Source organism: Desmodus rotundus, chromosome 9 (assembly GCF_022682495.2).
Source record: "Desmodus rotundus isolate HL8 chromosome 9, HLdesRot8A.1, whole genome shotgun sequence".
NCBI classification, from domain to species: Eukaryota; Metazoa; Chordata; class Mammalia; order Chiroptera; family Phyllostomidae; genus Desmodus; species Desmodus rotundus.
This window is the reverse complement of record NC_071395.1, coordinates 20,499,897-20,518,977: the sequence shown is the minus strand read 5'-3', so window position 1 is coordinate 20,518,977 and position 19,081 is coordinate 20,499,897. Positions and strand designations below refer to the sequence as shown.

The 19,081-nt window shown below is 41.7% G+C and overlaps 1 protein-coding gene across 2 annotated transcripts in view; it reads right to left on the bottom strand.

Annotated features, from left to right (window-relative positions):
* The window catches only part of TMEM131L (transmembrane 131 like), a 138,654-nt gene that overhangs the window by 25,210 nt on the left and 94,363 nt on the right, over window positions 1–19,081 (bottom strand). For both annotated transcript variants that reach the window (XM_053910879.1, XM_053910880.1), the window contains exons 13-25: window positions 18,823–18,976; window positions 18,088–18,258; window positions 16,699–16,768; window positions 15,520–15,637; window positions 14,067–14,208; window positions 12,750–12,859; window positions 11,692–11,764; window positions 9,049–9,176; window positions 7,069–7,211; window positions 5,143–5,329; window positions 4,754–4,939; window positions 4,037–4,186; window positions 3,090–3,709 (exon numbers count right to left, since the gene is read on the bottom strand). In XM_053910879.1, the coding sequence (XP_053766854.1) occupies window positions 3,090–3,709; window positions 4,037–4,186; window positions 4,754–4,939; window positions 5,143–5,329; window positions 7,069–7,211; window positions 9,049–9,176; window positions 11,692–11,764; window positions 12,750–12,859; window positions 14,067–14,208; window positions 15,520–15,637; window positions 16,699–16,768; window positions 18,088–18,258; window positions 18,823–18,976 (2,252 nt within the window). The remainder of the gene's footprint in view (window positions 1–3,089; window positions 3,710–4,036; window positions 4,187–4,753; window positions 4,940–5,142; window positions 5,330–7,068; window positions 7,212–9,048; window positions 9,177–11,691; window positions 11,765–12,749; window positions 12,860–14,066; window positions 14,209–15,519; window positions 15,638–16,698; window positions 16,769–18,087; window positions 18,259–18,822; window positions 18,977–19,081) is intronic.

Sequence of the window (19,081 nt, the reverse complement as noted above, 5' to 3'; positions counted from 1 at the left end):
TTTCTATCCGGGACTTTAATTTCTGACTTACTCTGGGCCTCTCAGGAGGAGGCCAGAGAAAAGGGGCAGGAAAGGGACGGCACGCATGTTCTGTTCTTCAGAAAACACTGTCTCTCAACCCCACCTCCACCACCAAGAATGAGCTTGCAGCCAGAGCCATTTACATACACCTTGGAACACTTAGTTTTCACACAGGAAGTTGCTCAGGGAAAACAAACAGAAAAGCCCCATTAGGTGAAGTCACAATCCTTCAGGTGCCTGCGGAGGGAGCTCTGGAGAGAGCTGAGAAAGGCACTTCAGGCCCTCTCGGGAGAGAGCGCGCCCTGCCCTTCCCCACTCCCAAAGGCAGCAAGAGTGTGTCACTAGACTTGTTCCCAAGTGTGCACTTTGGGAGAAAGAGCTGGAACGCGGCAGACACACTGACCGGCTGCAAGTGAGTGAATGTCAGTTCCCAATAGGATCCCCAACCATGAGGCAGGCTCAGCTGGGCGGGCAAGATTGAAGATGTTTCCTCCAGATTCCAGAAAGGATCTTAATATGGGGACAGCAGCCCTGGCTGGGGCGGCGCTCGGTTGGTTAGAGCGGTGTCCCCATACGCCTGGGTTGTGGGTTCCATCCCGTCGGGGCACATACAAGAATCAACCAAGAATGCATCCATAAGGGGAACAACAAACTGATGTCTGTCTGTCTGTCTCTCTCCCCTCCCCCCACTAAAATCAATAAATAAAAAAGAATTAAAAAAAATATGGAGACAGCAGCATGCTTTTCACAAAGTAAAACACTTAAAAAAGAACAGATGTTCAATGTTGGAAGTGAAAACTCGGAAAGTTCTTCGATGGTTTTCCCATTTTCAGGCGTCCTTTGCGCCTCACAGATGGATTCCCTCCTGATTATGTGCCTCTTCACCATCTGCTAGTTTATTACAATGTTCTCCTTTAAAAGTTGACAGAAGAACCCAAAACCTTTAATATTACTAAAAAACTCCAAATCCTACTGTTAAACTACAAATTTCTTCCCCTAGATTCCTCAGTCCTTTCTTACTTTGAAAGTTTTCAATTCATGACAATGTTTCAATTATAAATTGATGGATGGCAGTGAGTTGTTCACTTTTAACCTGTCTGACATTTCCCTAGAAGAGTGATGCGAACAGAAGCAGAACAAAGTGGTGTCAGCAAATGGCCTTCCCTGGATGGAACCTCCCGCTCACACGTGAACTCTGGAGCGGAGCTCTGCGCGGTGGAGCGGCACCTTGAATCTGCGGGTACGAATGTGGTGAGAGGCCAAAGCTCCTTCCTCAACTCCTATCTGATCTGATGGACAATCACCCTGATACCACTGAACATGCTGCCGATCCAGCACAAAAAACGTTTTAAAAAACTTCTTGTAGTGAAAAATGTGTTTCTGTTTAAAGCAATGGGAACAGACCAGTTATCTGCACAGGTCGGAGAGATGGTGGGCAGATCTGCCATCTGGAAAGATATGGGCAAACCTCACGTTGACGGACGCTCATATTAAATTTACTCACACCTGCTGAAGTGTTATCACGTTATGTGGTCATCTAGGCTCAACTCTCGGCATTGACCACCAAGTTTGGGACAGGGGGATCTTGAAGCACGCAAGCAAACCCTCTGACCCGCTCTGGCTCTACACTGCTGGTCCACTTCTGTACATTTCCACCACCTCAAAGTACTGTGATGCAGCATGAGGTCCCTCCCCCCTGCCTATCCACAGTGCCACAGCCCCTGCATCTCACGGGCACATTCATCCAGACATCTGAAGGGCACCACAGACCACAGAAGCAGCACAATCCCTTCAAACCAGGATTTCGTAAAGTCAGCCCACATCACACATACTCAGGCCTAAATGACAGACAGAAACGAGAGGAAAGCCCAGCCGGACTCATCCCATACTTCTGCCTTTCACAGGAGTTTTGCAGTCTGGGCCCTCGAGCGTCTGGGACAGAAAGGGAACCCAGGGCATCCTACCCGCCCCACCACTAAACACTGTCCGACAAGCTGCACTACAGCTTTGTTGAAAGGTCTGGTGGAGTCCATGGTCCACAGGGTGAACTCACATGCCAGGGGGAGAGGACACGGGGGCAGTGCGGACCCTGCAACCAGGAGTGCGCTTCAAGCGTGAGCACTGTTGCCAGGGAAACGGTACAAACAGGATGGAACAAGGCGTACCTGCTGCCCCAGCCATGTCTCACTCAGAGGACTCCGGTTTTCTTTTAAACTCGAGATGTCCGTGTACAGAACATTTCAAATTCAGCTGGGGCGTTTTACTAAATGCATAAAGCTCATTGGAATTAGCCAATCCATAATATTTCTGTACCTTTTCCACAGTATCAAGGAGTGAAAAATACAAAGTTATTTACATAGAGATGCTTCAAATAAGATCGAAGGTAACTGATATTTCCAGATTAAAATGAGTCAAAAATCTGACTTTCAATGGATACAAAAATATGTATATTAAACTGGTCAAAATGGACAGGAGAAATAAGCACAGGCTTTTATGCCCGAGGCCAAAGGGATCAGTTAAAGCTTGGTGACAATTTTACATGTAGTCTTCCTAGTCTAGTTTTGCTCACACTGTTGTTGACTATATTTGCTACATGAGAACATTTGTCTCCTTTTAACCAAGGGCCACCGTGAGGGAGGAACGGGGCCAAGGACCGTGAGAGGGCAGCAGCTGTTAAACACAGAAAGTTGGTGAGTTTTGTTCGCTCAGAAACATGTTATGGGCTGATCAGCTTTTACAAACACTCTGAAAAGCCAAGATAAAATTTAATTAGGAAAAGGTGTCCCTCTCCTCCTGACAATAAAGTATGATAGGCACATCCCTCTAAACACATGTACTAAAAAGTAAACTTCTTAGCCATGCCATTCTACACACCCGGCACCTGGTCCTGAGCTTTTCGCCTAAGAAACTGTATTTTAACATTTGTACCTTCACTGAAACTTTGTGCATGAACTAAACATTCAGCATCCACAAGGAAAACTCAAGTCCCAGGTGAGAACAAATCCCATTTAACCCAGACTGGAGACAAACAAGGAGGAAAAGATCATCAAGGAAGACGTAAAGATTACCATGATTTTTCCTGGAAATTGCTGGCAAGTCTGACTGGTACTGAGGTGAGTTTCTTGGCAAATGATTTTCAGGTAGTTTCTTAGAGGTCTTCAGAGGACCAAGCTCTTGCTCCTTGAGCTCAGCTATGTTTTCTGAAATTTTAATACCCGTTTCCTTAGGAAACATACATGTCTGTATTCCCTCCTTCATATGACATTCTGAAGAAGTGGTATGGACTACAATTGTGTTTTTCAGTGCGTTTTCTTCTTTATTCAGTAAGTTTTTGGGAAAGGTTAAATTCTTTTGCAGGTTGACATTTATGCCACTCGGGTATTTGAGGTTTGTCCAGTTCTCAGCCATTATATCGGTGCACACGACCTCTTTCGGAGCAGACAGGGAGCTGGCCGAGGTCTGTTTGTCCTCCGTGGCCACGGCGGCACTGCTGACGATCGATGTGCTGGGTTTGTGTCTGCTGTAATAGACGGAGCACTTATGCTTCTTCTGCGAATGGCCGTAGGTAGCTGGGCTCCGCTTCGCAGCATTCTGGATCCTGCTGGGTGGACTGCTTACCGGAAGGCAGCTTTTCCCTCTGCCTTTATCAGAGGGGCCATACGTGTCGAGAAAGTTCTTGCAATTGCTTCTGAATCAAAGAGAAAAAAACAGTAAACATAAAGCCACTCTGCATAAAACTCTACCTCTCTGTTTGGAAATCCCCGAGAAAGAGGCAGCACTGGGGACTGTGAGTCTGGAGTTCTGGCTTGCTTCTTCTAAAGCTGCGTGACTTCAGTAAACTAAGCCCTTACATGAAGTCCATCTTATAATAAAAGAAATGTTACCGCTGTCACACCATGGCAAAGAAAATATAACGAAACGAAGTTGGACTCAAATTTTATCTTACTTAAAAATAAAACCAGAAAGGAGTGCTGTGAAAGGCGAGAAGCACCCCGCATAGCGCGAGAGTTCTTACTTGTGCGGATGAGAGCCGACGGCGTCCATCGGACCGCTGTGTTGCGGCGAAGAGGAGCTGGCGTTTTGCCTCTGACGTGTTTTCATAAACTCCATGAGGATGTACTGTGCTTGTTGGAAGGCTATCAAAATCACACCCAGCAGGGACAAACTGAGCAAAAAAGCAGGGAGGTTCACCATTGCGTGGTTCTGACGGGCATTCAAACACCACATTTATTACAGAAGATCAGTGATTGGTTGTAGGTAATGTCTACAGATAGGGCATTAAAATTCCATACGGCATATGACATCATTTCTGGCATTTCTTAAAGGTTTTTTAAAAAGTCTGTTTTTAAAACATGTGCATATTTATAAGTCTGACATTTCCATTCAATTTTAAAGATGGTTCCAGGATAGAAGCACTCTAAAAGGGTCATTCTAGCCTTCCAATCTCAAATTTCTATCGCCACTGAGCCAACAAGAGCAACATTTACATCTTCCACCATGACTGCCAATGAACACACATGGCGCACAATTGTCTTCTAGATCCTATGAAACTCTTACCATTTGTTTCGTATTGTCTCAAAGCTTACCAGTTACTGCTTCCTCTACTTCATCTGTCAGGGTTCTCAAAGTAATATCAATTCCCCTGAGCCCATACGCTTCGATTACCCACGACGCAACGACTGGACGGTCCCCCACTCAGAGAGAGGAGGACAGGAAGACGGTGGCAGTTTACCTGACAAAGAAGACCGTAAGCCTCCAAAACGACTCCTCCCAGCTGGGCCCTGGAACTACATCTGCACACAAAGGCAACAGGTGATGAGGGAGGGTCACATTGAGAGTGAAGCGAAATTCTAGGTCGGCTGCAGTGACGAGCGTCAGCTCACGAATGACCCAGGAAGAGGTAAAGTCTGGAGTAAACCTGGCAACAAAAGATTCATCATCGTGAACTTCAATTTTAGGCACAAGACATAGTAATCATAATGCCAAAATTTCTTACCTGTACAAGATAAATGCTTACACAAAAACAACTTAGGAGATTTTACCAATGAAAAAAAGGCTTTCCCCCCGACTGGACATTAAAAACATCACAGAACTTCACTGAGGTTAAAGGTCCGTGCTTACACAATGCTGATGTCTCGCGATGTGTTTGGGTTCAGGGAAAACGGATGGCAGTCTAGTACTTCAAATCCGTAACCTTGGCAGCTGTACCCATTAATTTTCAGAGACGTGACCGTGACAGGAAGTGGTCCGATATTCTCAACTTTAAAGTTCTTGGTAATAGATAAAATTTGCTTGCTGTCTTTCAGTTCTAGTGAGAATGAAAAGGGAAATTCAGTATATATGGTCTGTAAAACTGATTTAAAATAATTTATTGAATCAACAAACCACGTGCACATTATTAAAATGTAAAAGAAAATTCAATGTGAGCTCAAAGCATGATATCTACCTCATTTTTGAAACAGTGATAGATTTTGTTACACTACTAGAATACACTAAAAATAATTAGTTAAGGTTTTAAGTTAAAGCATCTACCTAGGTACCAAAAGTAATGAAAATCTCTGCTTTGTTTTCTTACTTATGAAAGGTTAAGGTTAAAAGTATAGTCTTCTCAGAAACCAAATCATTTGGATTTGCCACTAGGCCCCTGCACCCTGAGCCCCAGAAATCCTCGCTCACACCGGACAGGGACCAGAGAAGGGCGTGTGGGTGTGCTGCTGTGTAAGGCCACCACAGCTGCTGGAAACATGTTCAAAGACCCTACTACATGAAGAGGAAGTAAGTGATTGAATCCTTGCAAAAAAATGAGAGCACATTTTATGTTTAAAAAGGAAGAGTTATCTCGTTTTTAAAAATATCCCTATAAATTTATAACCCATAACCTAGTACTTTCTTTGTTATATTAGGATTAATATTTTATCTGGTTCTATAGTTTTTATATTACTCTTTAATTCGAGGTCAACTCTAAAGGAATCAATAAATGAGTGAGTGAATGAATGAATGAACAGAAAAATGGTAAAAGACTTTTAATGCAAAATAGCTAATAAATTCTTTCAAAGTCAGTATTCATTCAGCATAGTCTCCTAAATTAAAAAAAAAACAAAAGCTCTGGCTGGTGTTGCTTAGAGGATTGAATGCCAGCTAGTGAACTGGAAGGTTGCAGGTTTGATTCCCAGTCAGGGCACATGCCTGGGTTTTGGGCCAAGTCCCCATTTGGGAGTGTGTGAGAGGCAACTGATTGACGTTTCTCTCAGCACATGTTTCTCTCCTTCTCTTTCTCCCTCCCTTCCCTGTGTCTCTAAAAATAAATAAATAAAATCTGGAAAAAAAAAACCCCAATCAGGCATTAAAACAGTTGCTACAAATTATCCAATAATTTCACCAACCAGCTTGCTCCATAGAAAACATATTGTTGCACTAAAATGCTTTCAGTGTGTTCCTGAAATTAAAAATAATAATAGGAAAACAAGAATTTACCAGAAATACTTTACATCTCTTATTTGATTTTTTGGCTCCTAAGAAAGTGCTTGAAATTAATATAAGCAGTTTAAAAGCACTGAATTGAAATGCATGCATAATTTAGAATTTTCTAATGGAACACTTAAGTAAATGTGTAAATCTCATTGGTACAGCAGCCAGTAAACCCATATAGCTACTTAAATTTAAATTAAAGAACATTTCCATTACTGCAAAAAGTTCTGTTGGAGAGCATACCTTTAGTCTCCTCTCCGTCATTTGTGATTTTCTAGATTAGGTAACTGATAGCCAAATTAACAGATTCATACATTTTATCTTACATATCTGACACTATGCCAGTAATTCAGCAATTACTTTTTTCCCCTCTATATCTATTAAATATATTTACATTGGCTATTGTTCTAATTGAGCGATTGCAGCCCATTTAGGCTCAGATATTTGCCTGATTTAATCATTTGCAACGATACTATGAATCTACTATAAAAATTTTAAAAGAATCTTCTTATAGGACCCTTTTGCTCCTGGCCTGAGCGCCAAGCGGACCCCGGCAGAGTGCCGCGCATAGGAACTCACGTCGACGGCAGTCCATCAGCGTGGATTCGGGCACCTTGAATCGGAGCGACCCTCCCGCACCAGGAAGTCTTCCGCCCACTTTCAGTAACTCGCGAGCTCCAAACCCCTCCACGCCAATCATGTCCATAACAGTCAAGTTATTCCTTTAGTGAAAGCAGATACAAATAACAAGGCATTACAATAGAGTCACAAGACACCATGCACTTGAACTCACAACCTCCTAGTTACCAAAAACATTTTTAATGTTTTGAAAAAGAAAGTCAATTTAAATAATGTGGCACCTCCGGCCATCTCACAGGCAATGGAAGCAGCCAAGCCCAGAAGAGTTAGAGCTGACTGTGCAAGAAGGAGTGAACAATTATGATTGCTCTTCATTCCCGGCCCCAGAATGTAAACCCATGTATTTAATAACCAGCCACCAGGGTGGTGATCCGACCTCCAAGAGGAGAAAACTAAAGAAATATTTAGGGGGTGGTGGGACAGAAAAACACTAGCAAATGCAGGCAAATTGATAAAAATTGGTTACCACATGGTGAATTAAGGAGTTTTCTCAGTAATTGGACTATAAGAAATTCTGCCTTAGGAATAATTCTAGAAGCAAAATCCTACTGTTTACTGAACCAAAGATTTAAAATATCATCCCACAAATAACTTCTACCTACTGAAGCTCTTATTAGTCAAACAGTAATTCTGGCTAGCTTTTGTCTTTTCATTAACTACAGTCTGGATTCCTAGGTTGAAAAGTTAAATGGAAATGATGTTTGAACGATGCAGACTTGACTGAAAGCCAGTCATCATTAATGTCAACACTACAGAGCAGAGAAAGAATGCATTTATAATTATGCGAAATACACAGATATGTTCACATCTTCACTTATTGATTAAAACCCTTTATTTGCCACTTAAAAGCCTTTAAATGATGTTACGTGATTGATATTGTTTAGAGAAAAATATGTATCAAAACAGAAACCCCCCAAAATAAATTAACTACTATAAAAACTTTAGGCTTTCTTTCTGAGTCTGGGATAGTTTAACCTGGGATAAAGTAAAATTCATACTGACATTTCCTACAACCTTAGTTCTTCAACACAGAATGGGTTTAAAATGAAATACATCGTCATCAGAACATTAGGCATCTTAGTTAACATGCTTCATAGAACTTGCAGTCCATTTCCCTTTTTGCAGCATTCACTCACAGAAGAATAAACTCATACAATATACTAAAGGAAGTCCAGAATAGCGAAGTCATTGCCAGCTAATCTAATACTAGAAAAGCTTAAAAAATAACTATAATGTCACTTATTAAAACATGTTAGACTTCTCACCAGTGCAAAGATCTTCAACAAAGACCTGTGTTTACTGTAAATTTTGAAAGAAGACTTTCAACAAGGACTACTTAAAGATTAAAACAATTTGAGAATAAAAAAACATTTAGCTGCTTAAACCAGTTAGCAATGTAACGCTCATTTGAAAGGAAGGAAAAGACGCAAAAAGAGCCAATGGGCTCAACTAGGCGCTCCTTCCATTGTCCTTTGGGACTACAGAGAATCCCAGAAGCAAGACAGGCAGATACGAGAGTGGTGCATATCCAAACATGGTGGCATGAAACATATAGAGCAGTGTTTTAATTATTTTTCTGAGCCAATACAGGGAAACAAATGTATGTATGTGTGCAAATAGGTGTATTTGTGTGTGTTCTGCCCTCTGTGACAACAGAGGATGAGATACTGAGTGAAATGTACTGCAGCTCTTGGATAGTTGGGCACACACTCTCTGTTGTACAAGGGAGGAAGCTGAGGCAGAGATTAACTATGGAGCCTCTTGTTGCCACTGCCTCTTGTTACCAAGCAACACAGCCTCATCACTGAAGGACTAAGATGTGTCAATTCTTGGCTAAAGAGATCACGGATTCTTGAGAGAAATATTTAGACAGATGAGTCAGCAAGAAAGAAACAGACTCTAGGACCGGGCCACACCTACCGGATTAGTATGAGTGAGGTAACTTTTCCATAGTCAGCTGGCGTGAAAACGACACCGACCCTTTTCATTTCCAAAGGCTGCAAACAGAAGTGGAGGCTGCCAAACCTGGATTCCTCAGCATGCATACCCTGCAAATGTAGTAAGTGCAATTCAACAACTCCTGTAAAGCAAGCTTCTGTCTTCATTACGTGCATTTTGGAGTATAAATATGCCTGTTTTTCTTTTAATTTCCTGGTGTGACCACACTAATCAATCCATTGAACTTGTTTATCCTGAGAGTTCACACCAATGAACACTCCCAAGCCACAGCTGAGAAGCACAGGCGGAGGCTGCAGGACAACTACATGGGTGCTGGAAAGGGGAGTTGCCTCCTCGCCGGGATGGCAGTTGGGCAAGAAGACTTCTACACCAAGATGTGCGGAGTGGAAAACATCACTTGGTCCCAAAGCCTCTACTCGAACGCTACGGGGATCCTGCCAAACCACCCATCTGCTGCACAGCCCATTCTCTTTAATATTCAATTTAAGTTTATACAGAAACCATCTTCATTGTACAATATTTAGTCTCTCCGCTCAGGAGATCTTCATTTATTCATATCCTCCTTTATTCTCGCTAAGATTTCTACCTCTCTCTGAATAAATCCTGCAGCCTCAATTTAATATTCATGATTTTGTTCCTTATCATTTTCTCTTTCCATGGGGGGGGGGGGGGCGGGGCGGGGTTATTAGCTCCTTCTCACGAAAAACGATTTGATGTTCTTAGAGCTATAATTACATAATCTGCAAGGCAATGCTTCTCTTATTTATCTTTTTAATTTTTAAATTTGTCTTATCCTTCAGTTGTTGCTAGCATTTCCCATGCTATCTGAAGGAAGAAATAGTGATGGTATTTGATTCATTTTCATCAGAACTATAAATCTCAGGAAGGGAAATATCCTGCTTGATACATATAATATGAATATCAAGTAGAAAACTGATTTTTAGCATGAAAACTATAATAATAACAGCACCATTTATTAAATGGTACTTAAATGCCAGGTGCTGAAATGCAATCAGCTGTATAAAACGCTGAGCACTGCATAAACCTTACTGACTCTTTAAATGCTATTATGAGTGAGAAAGATGAGGCTTACAGAGATTCAATAACTTGCCCAGGGTCACGGAGCAAGAATGTGGCAGAGCCTGGATTTGGAACCTTGATCGACCAATTCCCCAGACTCTGAACCAAAGAGAAGACATTTCCAAAAGCAAACCAACACGATCAGAACACAGGCCCTTTCTTTACATGACAAAGTGCTCTAATCAGAATTTTAAGTTGAATTTTGAAGTATCTCAACTGCACGGACACTGACCCCGCTTTCTGTCACTGTAATAAATTCACAATGGCAGTAATTTCCTTTACCACAAGAGGCGTGCATTTGGGGGTTGGAATACTTCCACGAGAGATTTATGAACCTTTCTCCAATGAGTTACACCATTTGTTCAAATCTGAATGGAATGTTTCCAGGTAAAAGGAAGTAGCATTATTGTTGGAATTTCAAATTACCTATATCATTCAGTACTAGGGGGACAAGTGCTCTCTCAGTATGTGGACTAATGTACCTCGACAAGCCCTGGGAGACAGCTTGCGACAGAGCGGGGCAGGCGCACTAACAACAGCAAGGCCACGCAGCCTAGACCACTTGCAAAGAGAAAGGACCATTTCCTAATGTAGATAAGTCTCTAGTAAAAAGCCACTCAAGACCTCGCTTTGGTCGATTTTACTTTAACTTAGCTGGAGGCCATCTGTAGTCTCCCTCCTTCTGTTACTCAAGTTACTCTAGAGCTAACAGTATATCTTTGGGGGGCGGAGGGGGTAAGTGCGGAGAAACAAAAAAAAGCCCGAGGCAGTTAAATAGGTGTGTGTGTTAGAAAGATGGTTATATACACGTGTGTGTTTGTATGCGTGTGTGTACTGTTTTTTAACAGAGGCTCCGTGTTTGAATGGATGTACACAGACGGAGTGCCTGTAAGGAAAAAACTCAGCTCTGTACAAAGAGCCACAGAACCATGGAGTGAAAACTGAAGAACGAGGCTGCCAAGTCCCCAGTCAAACCACATCCTCGCCACAGGACATGTTTATTCCAACTCCTCGGGATTTATACACGACCTCGAGAGTGCCCAGAGGCTTGAGAATTTCAGAGAAATCCTCTTTCATAGATGAGGTGACTATCACAGAAATTGGGTGACTTGCTAAAAACATGAAGCCAGTTCTGTAAGAGATTTTTTTTAAATGTATTTGATTTTAATATCTTATCTGGCCAAAAAAGAATTGGATGGGGGCCAAGGAATCTTAAGATAATTACAAATTCCGAGGTCTCAAATTTTATGGCTTTCTACATAGCTCTGATTCAAGTGTTATTTCTTCACTTACATGAATCTAAACTATCAAATTCAAATGATTTGCAGGGGAGCATGAACCAGGGGCTCCTGCTGCATTAGTTAATTGGAAAAACCTGCTTTATATATATATTTATTGCCTGGACTATAAAAATAAGGCAGCCACATATATTACGTAAAGACCCTTGCAACATAAATCAGCAAGGCCCCTATACTACATGTCCAGTTTGTGAGCCTTTGTGTTTTCTGTTTAAAGACATCCTACCCGGTAAGGGCACGCTTTGGTGAGATGGAATTCACCAGTTGTGAAATTAATCATCTGCGTGTCGGTGCCAAACCTATAAAGAGAAGAAAAATGTTTAAAATAGCATTCGAATCCCCAATCAAGACTAAAACGTGTGTGCGCACACAGATTTTTTGTGTGTGAGCACATGTATTTGCACATAAACAACTCTGTCCCAGCCGCTGCACCGTCCCTGGCGCAGGGTAAGTGCTCAGGAAAGGACGCTGGCAGCACGGAACGGGAATCTAAAGAGGCAGATGGCGACAGCAGCTCCAAATGGGAAGTGATTCGCTTTCTCCAAATGGTTCCTATCTACGGAACCTGATAGGACGTGACTCCCAACCAAGGGTAATTTCACCTCCCAGTTTAATGTCCAGTGGACATTTGGCAATGTCTACAAAAATTTTGGGTTGTCACAGCTGAGGAGGTTCTACTGGCATCTACCGAGTAGAAGTCAGAGATGCTGATAAACAGCCTTGGAGGCACAGAACATCCCCTCCCCGAACAGAGAATCATCTGGTCAAAAACGTCAACAGTGCTGAAGCTGAACGACCCTAGGATGAGGGTAGATCCTACTGAGCCGAAAGGAGGAAGCACTCTAAGCAACCTGTGATGGTGCAAAAATAAGGTACAACAGACACGAACAAATAGTATCATCGTCTCAGCTTGTTTAACAGCACTGGACTAAAACACTACACTCATTTCTTATGTGTGCCTAGAGAGCACTGTGATTCAGATTATAAATTTTAAGAGTATTTGTGAAAAATCTCGATTGTAAAGGTTCCCTGATCAAGAAAAGAATTTTCTGCTGGGAACTGGACTTGACATAGTGACCCCGAAAATGCCATATAACAAACAGAATGGGCAATTTCTAACAAGTTACGTGTGCCAAGGAGCTGGGTGCCCCAGGTGCGTGGGTGAATACCGCGTCCATCCACATAGAGGGTCCGGGTGAAGCATGGAAGGCCTTTAAACAGTTTGAGGCTGAACGCTGTTTCCCAGCCCGCCCATCAGAAAGTCTTCACTGACTGGCGCTTTACCATTTGTTGAGCAGATGCACAGCAGCTTCAGGTTTCGGATACAAGGAGAGAGGAAGCAGCTGCAAGGAGACTGGCAGGGAGGAAGGGTTCTTCACCACAAAGTACTGCACCTGGAAATGGGAAAGGAAAATCAGCACCCTCCTGCAGTTTTCCTGCAAAAAACTGCATCACCTGAATCGAAGCAGGAAGAGCTATCACAGAGATCAAATTGAGGGATATTCTGGAAAATAAATGGGCTACATGCTTCGAAACTGTCTGTCATGAAAGACAAAGGCTGAGGAAGATGAAAGGACAAAAAAGACACAACCACGCAATGCGAGATCCTGAATCGGATCCTGCACCACGGGAGGGTGTGTGTGTGTGTGTAAAAGCAGGATAACTGGAAAAATTTGCACATAGACTGCAGATTAGACAACACTATTACAATTAATATTACATGTTCTAATTTGGATAAGTATACTCTGGTCTATAAGATACTCCAGTGTTTAGGACATTTGCACTGGAGTAACCAGAGGTCAGGGGTCATAATGTCTGACACTCAGTGGCTCATAACAATACGTACGTGTGTGTGTGCGCACACACGGAGGGGGAAGGAATGAGAAAGCAAGTGTGGCAAACGTTAAAAATTGATCCATTCTTTGCGAAAGGCAATTGGGCATTCTTGGTATTATTCTGGAAACTTTTCTCTACCATAAAATTATTTCAAAATTCAAAATATTTTAAAGTGGTCTTCGAATGCCATCCCTAAGCAATCCAATGAGTGTCCTTGATCCTAGTGAGATACGTCTTTGGCAATGGGGCTTATGAGACATGAATGGAAGTCGGCTGGTGTCGCTGCCTTTCCTTAGCCCTTCTCGCTGCCCCCCCCACCCCCCGTCAAGGCCAGAAATCAGCACACTGAGGATGCAGCGTGAACAGAGAGGAAGAGCTGTGGTTGCAGATGGTGTCACGGAGCCATTTCACCAGCTTTGGGCCTCTCTCCTGCGTGCTTCTCATCAGGAAACAAACTAACTCCTACTCCAGCCGGTGTTAGTCAAAGTGTTCTGTTGTTTGCAGCTGAATACTTTCTTAACCGAAAAGATTTTGACTTGGACACAAACTTCATAAGATGTATTTGTTCTGTGCACTTTCGGTCCATCTGGAGTCTTATTCCTTATTTTGTTCTTCTGATACCTCCCCACTAAGTACCGAATGGCATATGTAGATCATTTAAACTGAGTTTAAGTTAATTTTGGTTCTGAAACAATATTCTCAAGCTGGAAAGACTCCGGTAACTTAAAACCCAGAGACGGGCTGTACCGACGACGGGACCCTCACCATGCTGTTCCTTAGGGCGGTCGCGCTGAAGTTTAACACGAGGCCCGGCTCTGCGATGAAACGCGGCAGAAAGGAGACAAAGGCTTCTGGCTCCTTGGGTTTCTTCAAGTGGGCAAACCGAGTCATTCCTAGAACATTCCTCCTGTGAATTCGTAAAGAAATTATTCTGAAAACCAATTTTGACACACGTAAAGAGGGAATCCCTAAATGTATCATCCCTTCTCACAGGACCAAGGGTTCTTGGGAAATACGGCTTATTCAGGGTCTGGGGAAGAAAAGGTACAAGATGATTGTGGAACATTTACTAGAAAGCAAGAAAGTGCTCAAGAAATGATGGAGACATGTCAACGGGACCCCCGAGTTAGCTTGAAGGGGCTCCCAATCAGCCAGATGTGGGTCAGATTAGCATCAAAAATAATAATGATGGTAATGGTGGTAATGACCAAAGAATCCATAGTGATGCTCAAAAAAAAAAAATGTAAAGATGAAGAAAGTAGGTAGAAACATCACCATTTTGTAGCCATCTAAAAACTGATCAGGACAAGGATTATCAATGGATGCTAAAGTCCTGGGTGAAACATTCTTAAAGAACAGGAAATTTATGTGATCTCAAATTATCATACCCATCTGTATTAATTGCAAAAGGAAAAGTCTACCCACCATGGAGAAAGAGCTATCACACATACAATGGAGAGTCAGATGACTCAGCAATGTCAATATGGGACAAAAGACACTGACGTCCCCCGTGCAGTGATGCAACGAGGACACTAGACCAGCCATGTATTTAGTCTCCTCCCTACAATGTCCAACATGAGTGTAAACGCAAGGAGGCAGTAGAGAAATATACCCAAAGTGCTGAGCATTCCATGAGACCACTGGCTAGGACTCTTCAGAATGTGAACGTCATGCAAGATGAAGAAGGTGGAGACACTGTTCTAAAGAACATTAGGGAAATGCGTAACCCCTGAATAGATCCTAAATTTCAAAATAAGGAAAAAGAAAAAGACAGCTAGAGTGAATACTTCTGAGTGAACTAGGGAAGCCTGAGTATAGACCGAATGTCAATTAGGTAGTATAACTGGGTCAACGTTGAGTTTGTTGGGTATATAACGGTATTGTTGTATGGACCAGAATATTCACCTTAGGAAATGAAGTAGTTCCGAGTAAAGGGCTGAGGGTTGAAGTGTTGAGGGTGAAGTGCACACACACACAGATAGAGATATCGAGAGAGAAATAAAGCAAATAAAAGTGTGAAGAACTGGTGGACCCAAATACAATATTTGAGTATTCACTGCACTATCCTTTCAACTTTTCTGAGGTTTGAGATTTGCCTAGATAAAATGCTAGGGAGAAATATCAATTACTCCAAATTCAGTACGGCGATTTCAACAGTTGTATGTAGTTGTGTCCCCTTAGTGCTGAATACAAGGAACGAAGAAAAGTGGAGACCTACTTGCAGCCATCACCATTTTTAAGTTTCTTCCATCTTTCATACAGTTTACTCGCGAGTTCGAAATCCACATCCCAAGTAGACCGATCCAGAGGAAGGCTGCCTTCCCAACGAGGATTTTCTAGAAGGCAGATCAGATTTAACATTTACGTTTACAGAAAGCACAGTTCCATCGTACACACGGCCAAGGCTGACTGTTAAACTTCTCCGCCTGCGAGGACCGCAGAGGGAGCGTGTGCCCTCTTCCCTCTGGCTGTGTTGCTCGAGGTCCCCCTACCTCAATGGCAAATGATATATCAACTCAAACAAACATGTGGAAAACAAAACTAAATCGAATTATGTAAAGGTAGTAACAGAAAAGACACATGGCTCATGATACAGCCTGAAAGAGGTTAAAATTACACTTGGAACATTTTTAACAGCTTTAAATCTCAAAGGCTAAACTGCTTCCATGTGACTGCTAGTCATCATGGAAGTCCTTCGGGCTACTCTGTAGAATGCTGGTGGACAAACCCTCCAAAGAGGGCCGAGACCAGGGGCTTGGCCTAGAGAACGTGTGTGTTTATATCTATAAACTGGTCTCCTCCTCAGCCCACCCTCTCCACTTTTCTATTCAGTCTCATTTGTGCTAAAGAGCATCTCGGCGGGGAAAAAGGGGGATCTCCCCAAAGAAACCTCTGTACTATGACACTCTCCTTGGATTTAACATTTTAATAAACCAAAAGGCAGGAACAAAACAAGAAACAGCTTCTCATCAACACTATGGCCTCGGTCTCACTCAACAACGAGCACCCCTGGAAGATGCTGATGCTCCTGTAGCTGAAGTCTGCAAAGGCAAGCCCAAATTATTTTTAATAACTTTTAATCAACCATTTTTAATCTTCCAATTTCTCCTGGTGTCAAGGTTGATCAGTCAAGGATGTTCAAATAATGTGTCTGGAAAACCTTCCAAAGTACAAGCGACTTAAGGGGCATTATTTACACGAGGACTTCAGCATGGTTTTAGAGGGCGCTGAACAACTTCGTGTCGTTCTGTTAAGGAGCATGCTCTTTCAGAACAGAGTATGATGCAATTATGTTCACAGGACTAATTATCCCATCTCCAAATGCTAATTTTCCTCATGACGTCCCACCCAACCCCCAACTAGAGCTCTACAGAAAGCCTCAGGGCAAAAGACTTACCTGCATTTGACTTTCCCATGAAATAATGCATGCCACAATGTGCTATCACTTCAAAACCCAGACTCCCTTCCTAGATTGAAAAGTAATATATGAATCACTTAAAACACAGCACCAAACATAAAAATCCTAACGCACTCAAATGCAAAGCAGACGCTGGCCTCCACCTAAGTGAACTTCCATTTAAACAGAAGCGGAACAACTAGAAAGAGATCTTGGCGTCCTTTACCCTTGACTGGGAGCCCTGAATGATCTGTCTCAGGGAGGATCATGACGGTGGATCTGTTCAATAATCAATATCCACAGTGACAACCTTTGGGCCCCTAAGACACCAAGTGGCCTTCTGAATTAAAGGTGAAATCAGTGTCAGGATATTCTTAGTAGTTTTTTTTTTTACAAAAACTGTACTCGAACCCTCTGAGAAACAGCAGACCGACCTATGGTAACTCCTAAGCTACTCAGGACACTTCATGTCCTCTTTTCCTGCAGGTGAGGAAAGCACACACTTGCGACTTCACACATACCTGACACCTGCCTGCTCCCTCCCACGCTCACTCTCCTTATAAACATCTCTTGATTAATAAAAGAAAATTTCTATGAAGACTTTCCTGATCAAAATATGCACAAAAAAGAAATTAACCTAACATTTTGTTTCGTTTTCAGAAGTCCTATCTTTAGGCTCATAGCTAAACATGAGGCATTTCTATCTATGAAACACCAATGCTAATAAGTGAGAAAAATCATAAAGATGGTTGCATGAATGTCTCATAGTGAAAAATTAGAACCCAGCGTCATACAGAATAGCTTGGATCAAAAAGAAGCAATAACAGCAACTAAATGAAAAGAAAGAAACATTAAGAAAAAAATGAGACATGTTTAAGATCTAAATTAAATATCATTTACCCAGATTTTAGAAAGCATTTTCTTAATCGTGAATCCTTTCAGACTTTAGACTTGGTCCACTAAAGAATTTCAAGGTTTATGACAACCGAGGTTTATGTCACTTACCAGAAATCTACATAAAGCATTTAACCATCTCATTTTTTGATGTCATTGTAAGTAGGTACTAAGAGCTGTGTTTTCTACAGCAAGCACACACATTCCTTGCTCTACACATTTTGGAAATAAATGGAAATGAAATTGATCTACTTGTGATGCCTTATTGCATTCAAGAACCTCAAATGACTTTATCATAAATAGTAACTTTTTCCCAATAAAGGTTTCTACATCTAAACAATGCACCATCTATGACTGGCCTGGTAACATCCTTAAAGAGAGTCTTAAAGAACATGAGCTTAACTTAGTCAATAAAACTCATGCACTATAGATTAATGACACGAAACAGTAATTACAACAACGATTATAATACATATATAGTTTTGTAAACCATACCTTGGTCGGTGCAGAGTAAATCTGTAGAGGTATTGCAAAAATGGCACCTGTGTTTGTAGTCAAAAATACATTGGTGAAAAGATTTATGGAAATGTCTTTAACAGCAAGTTTCAAAGAAAATATATTCCAACAGCCTGGAGGTAGAAATAAAGGGCCAGTGAAATTCAGAATCTAAAAAAAAAAAAAGAAGAAGAAGAAGCAAGAGAAATTACTTTCCTAACATTAACTATGATTAAAATCATTATAAGGTATAATACTAAATTTCTATACTTTGAGACATATAATTTTACTCAATTATTTCCAGGTCAAAAATTGTAATATTTGTATATAAATGATAGGCTTCAAATAATATTTAATATGCAACTATTTGTAAATTTCACAAAAAAGTAATCATGTAATTTTCATAGGTGGTATTTTGCAAAAGCCTATTCTTTTATCATGAACCAGGGTTTATTTTTACTAAATACAACCCTTTTAGTATAAATTATATATTATAAAATTTTTTAATAATGGCAAGAGCAAATATCTCTGAAGGACAAATCCTGGCTCCCTTGACTTCCTTGAATAATAGTTTAAAAAAGACAGAGAGATCCTAAAAGTAATTCTGAAAATGTTCAAACTACTTGCTTTAAAATTGGCAAGTAAATGTTAACTTTTATAAATATTAACTTCAAAGTATCTGACCATAAACGAAGCTTAAAACAGGCTAAAACTCAGATAAAAGTACCACTGTACCTTCAAAAGGTGCTCGGCCTCCTTGGGAACAAACACGTTGTTTAATACCACACTACGGTCAAAGTGGTTGAGACACCACATTGTCCACACTCCCGACGTGTTCTCGTGGGACTCCAGGTGGAACTGGGCTGCAGACGAGTCCATTCTGAAGTACCTGCGAAGCACAGCAAGCGTGGGCGTCAGCCCTGAGCCCAGGCCAGCCGCTGGCGCTCGAATGAGCCTCTAATTGCAAGCGCAGTCTCAGGACATGTGAGAGAAG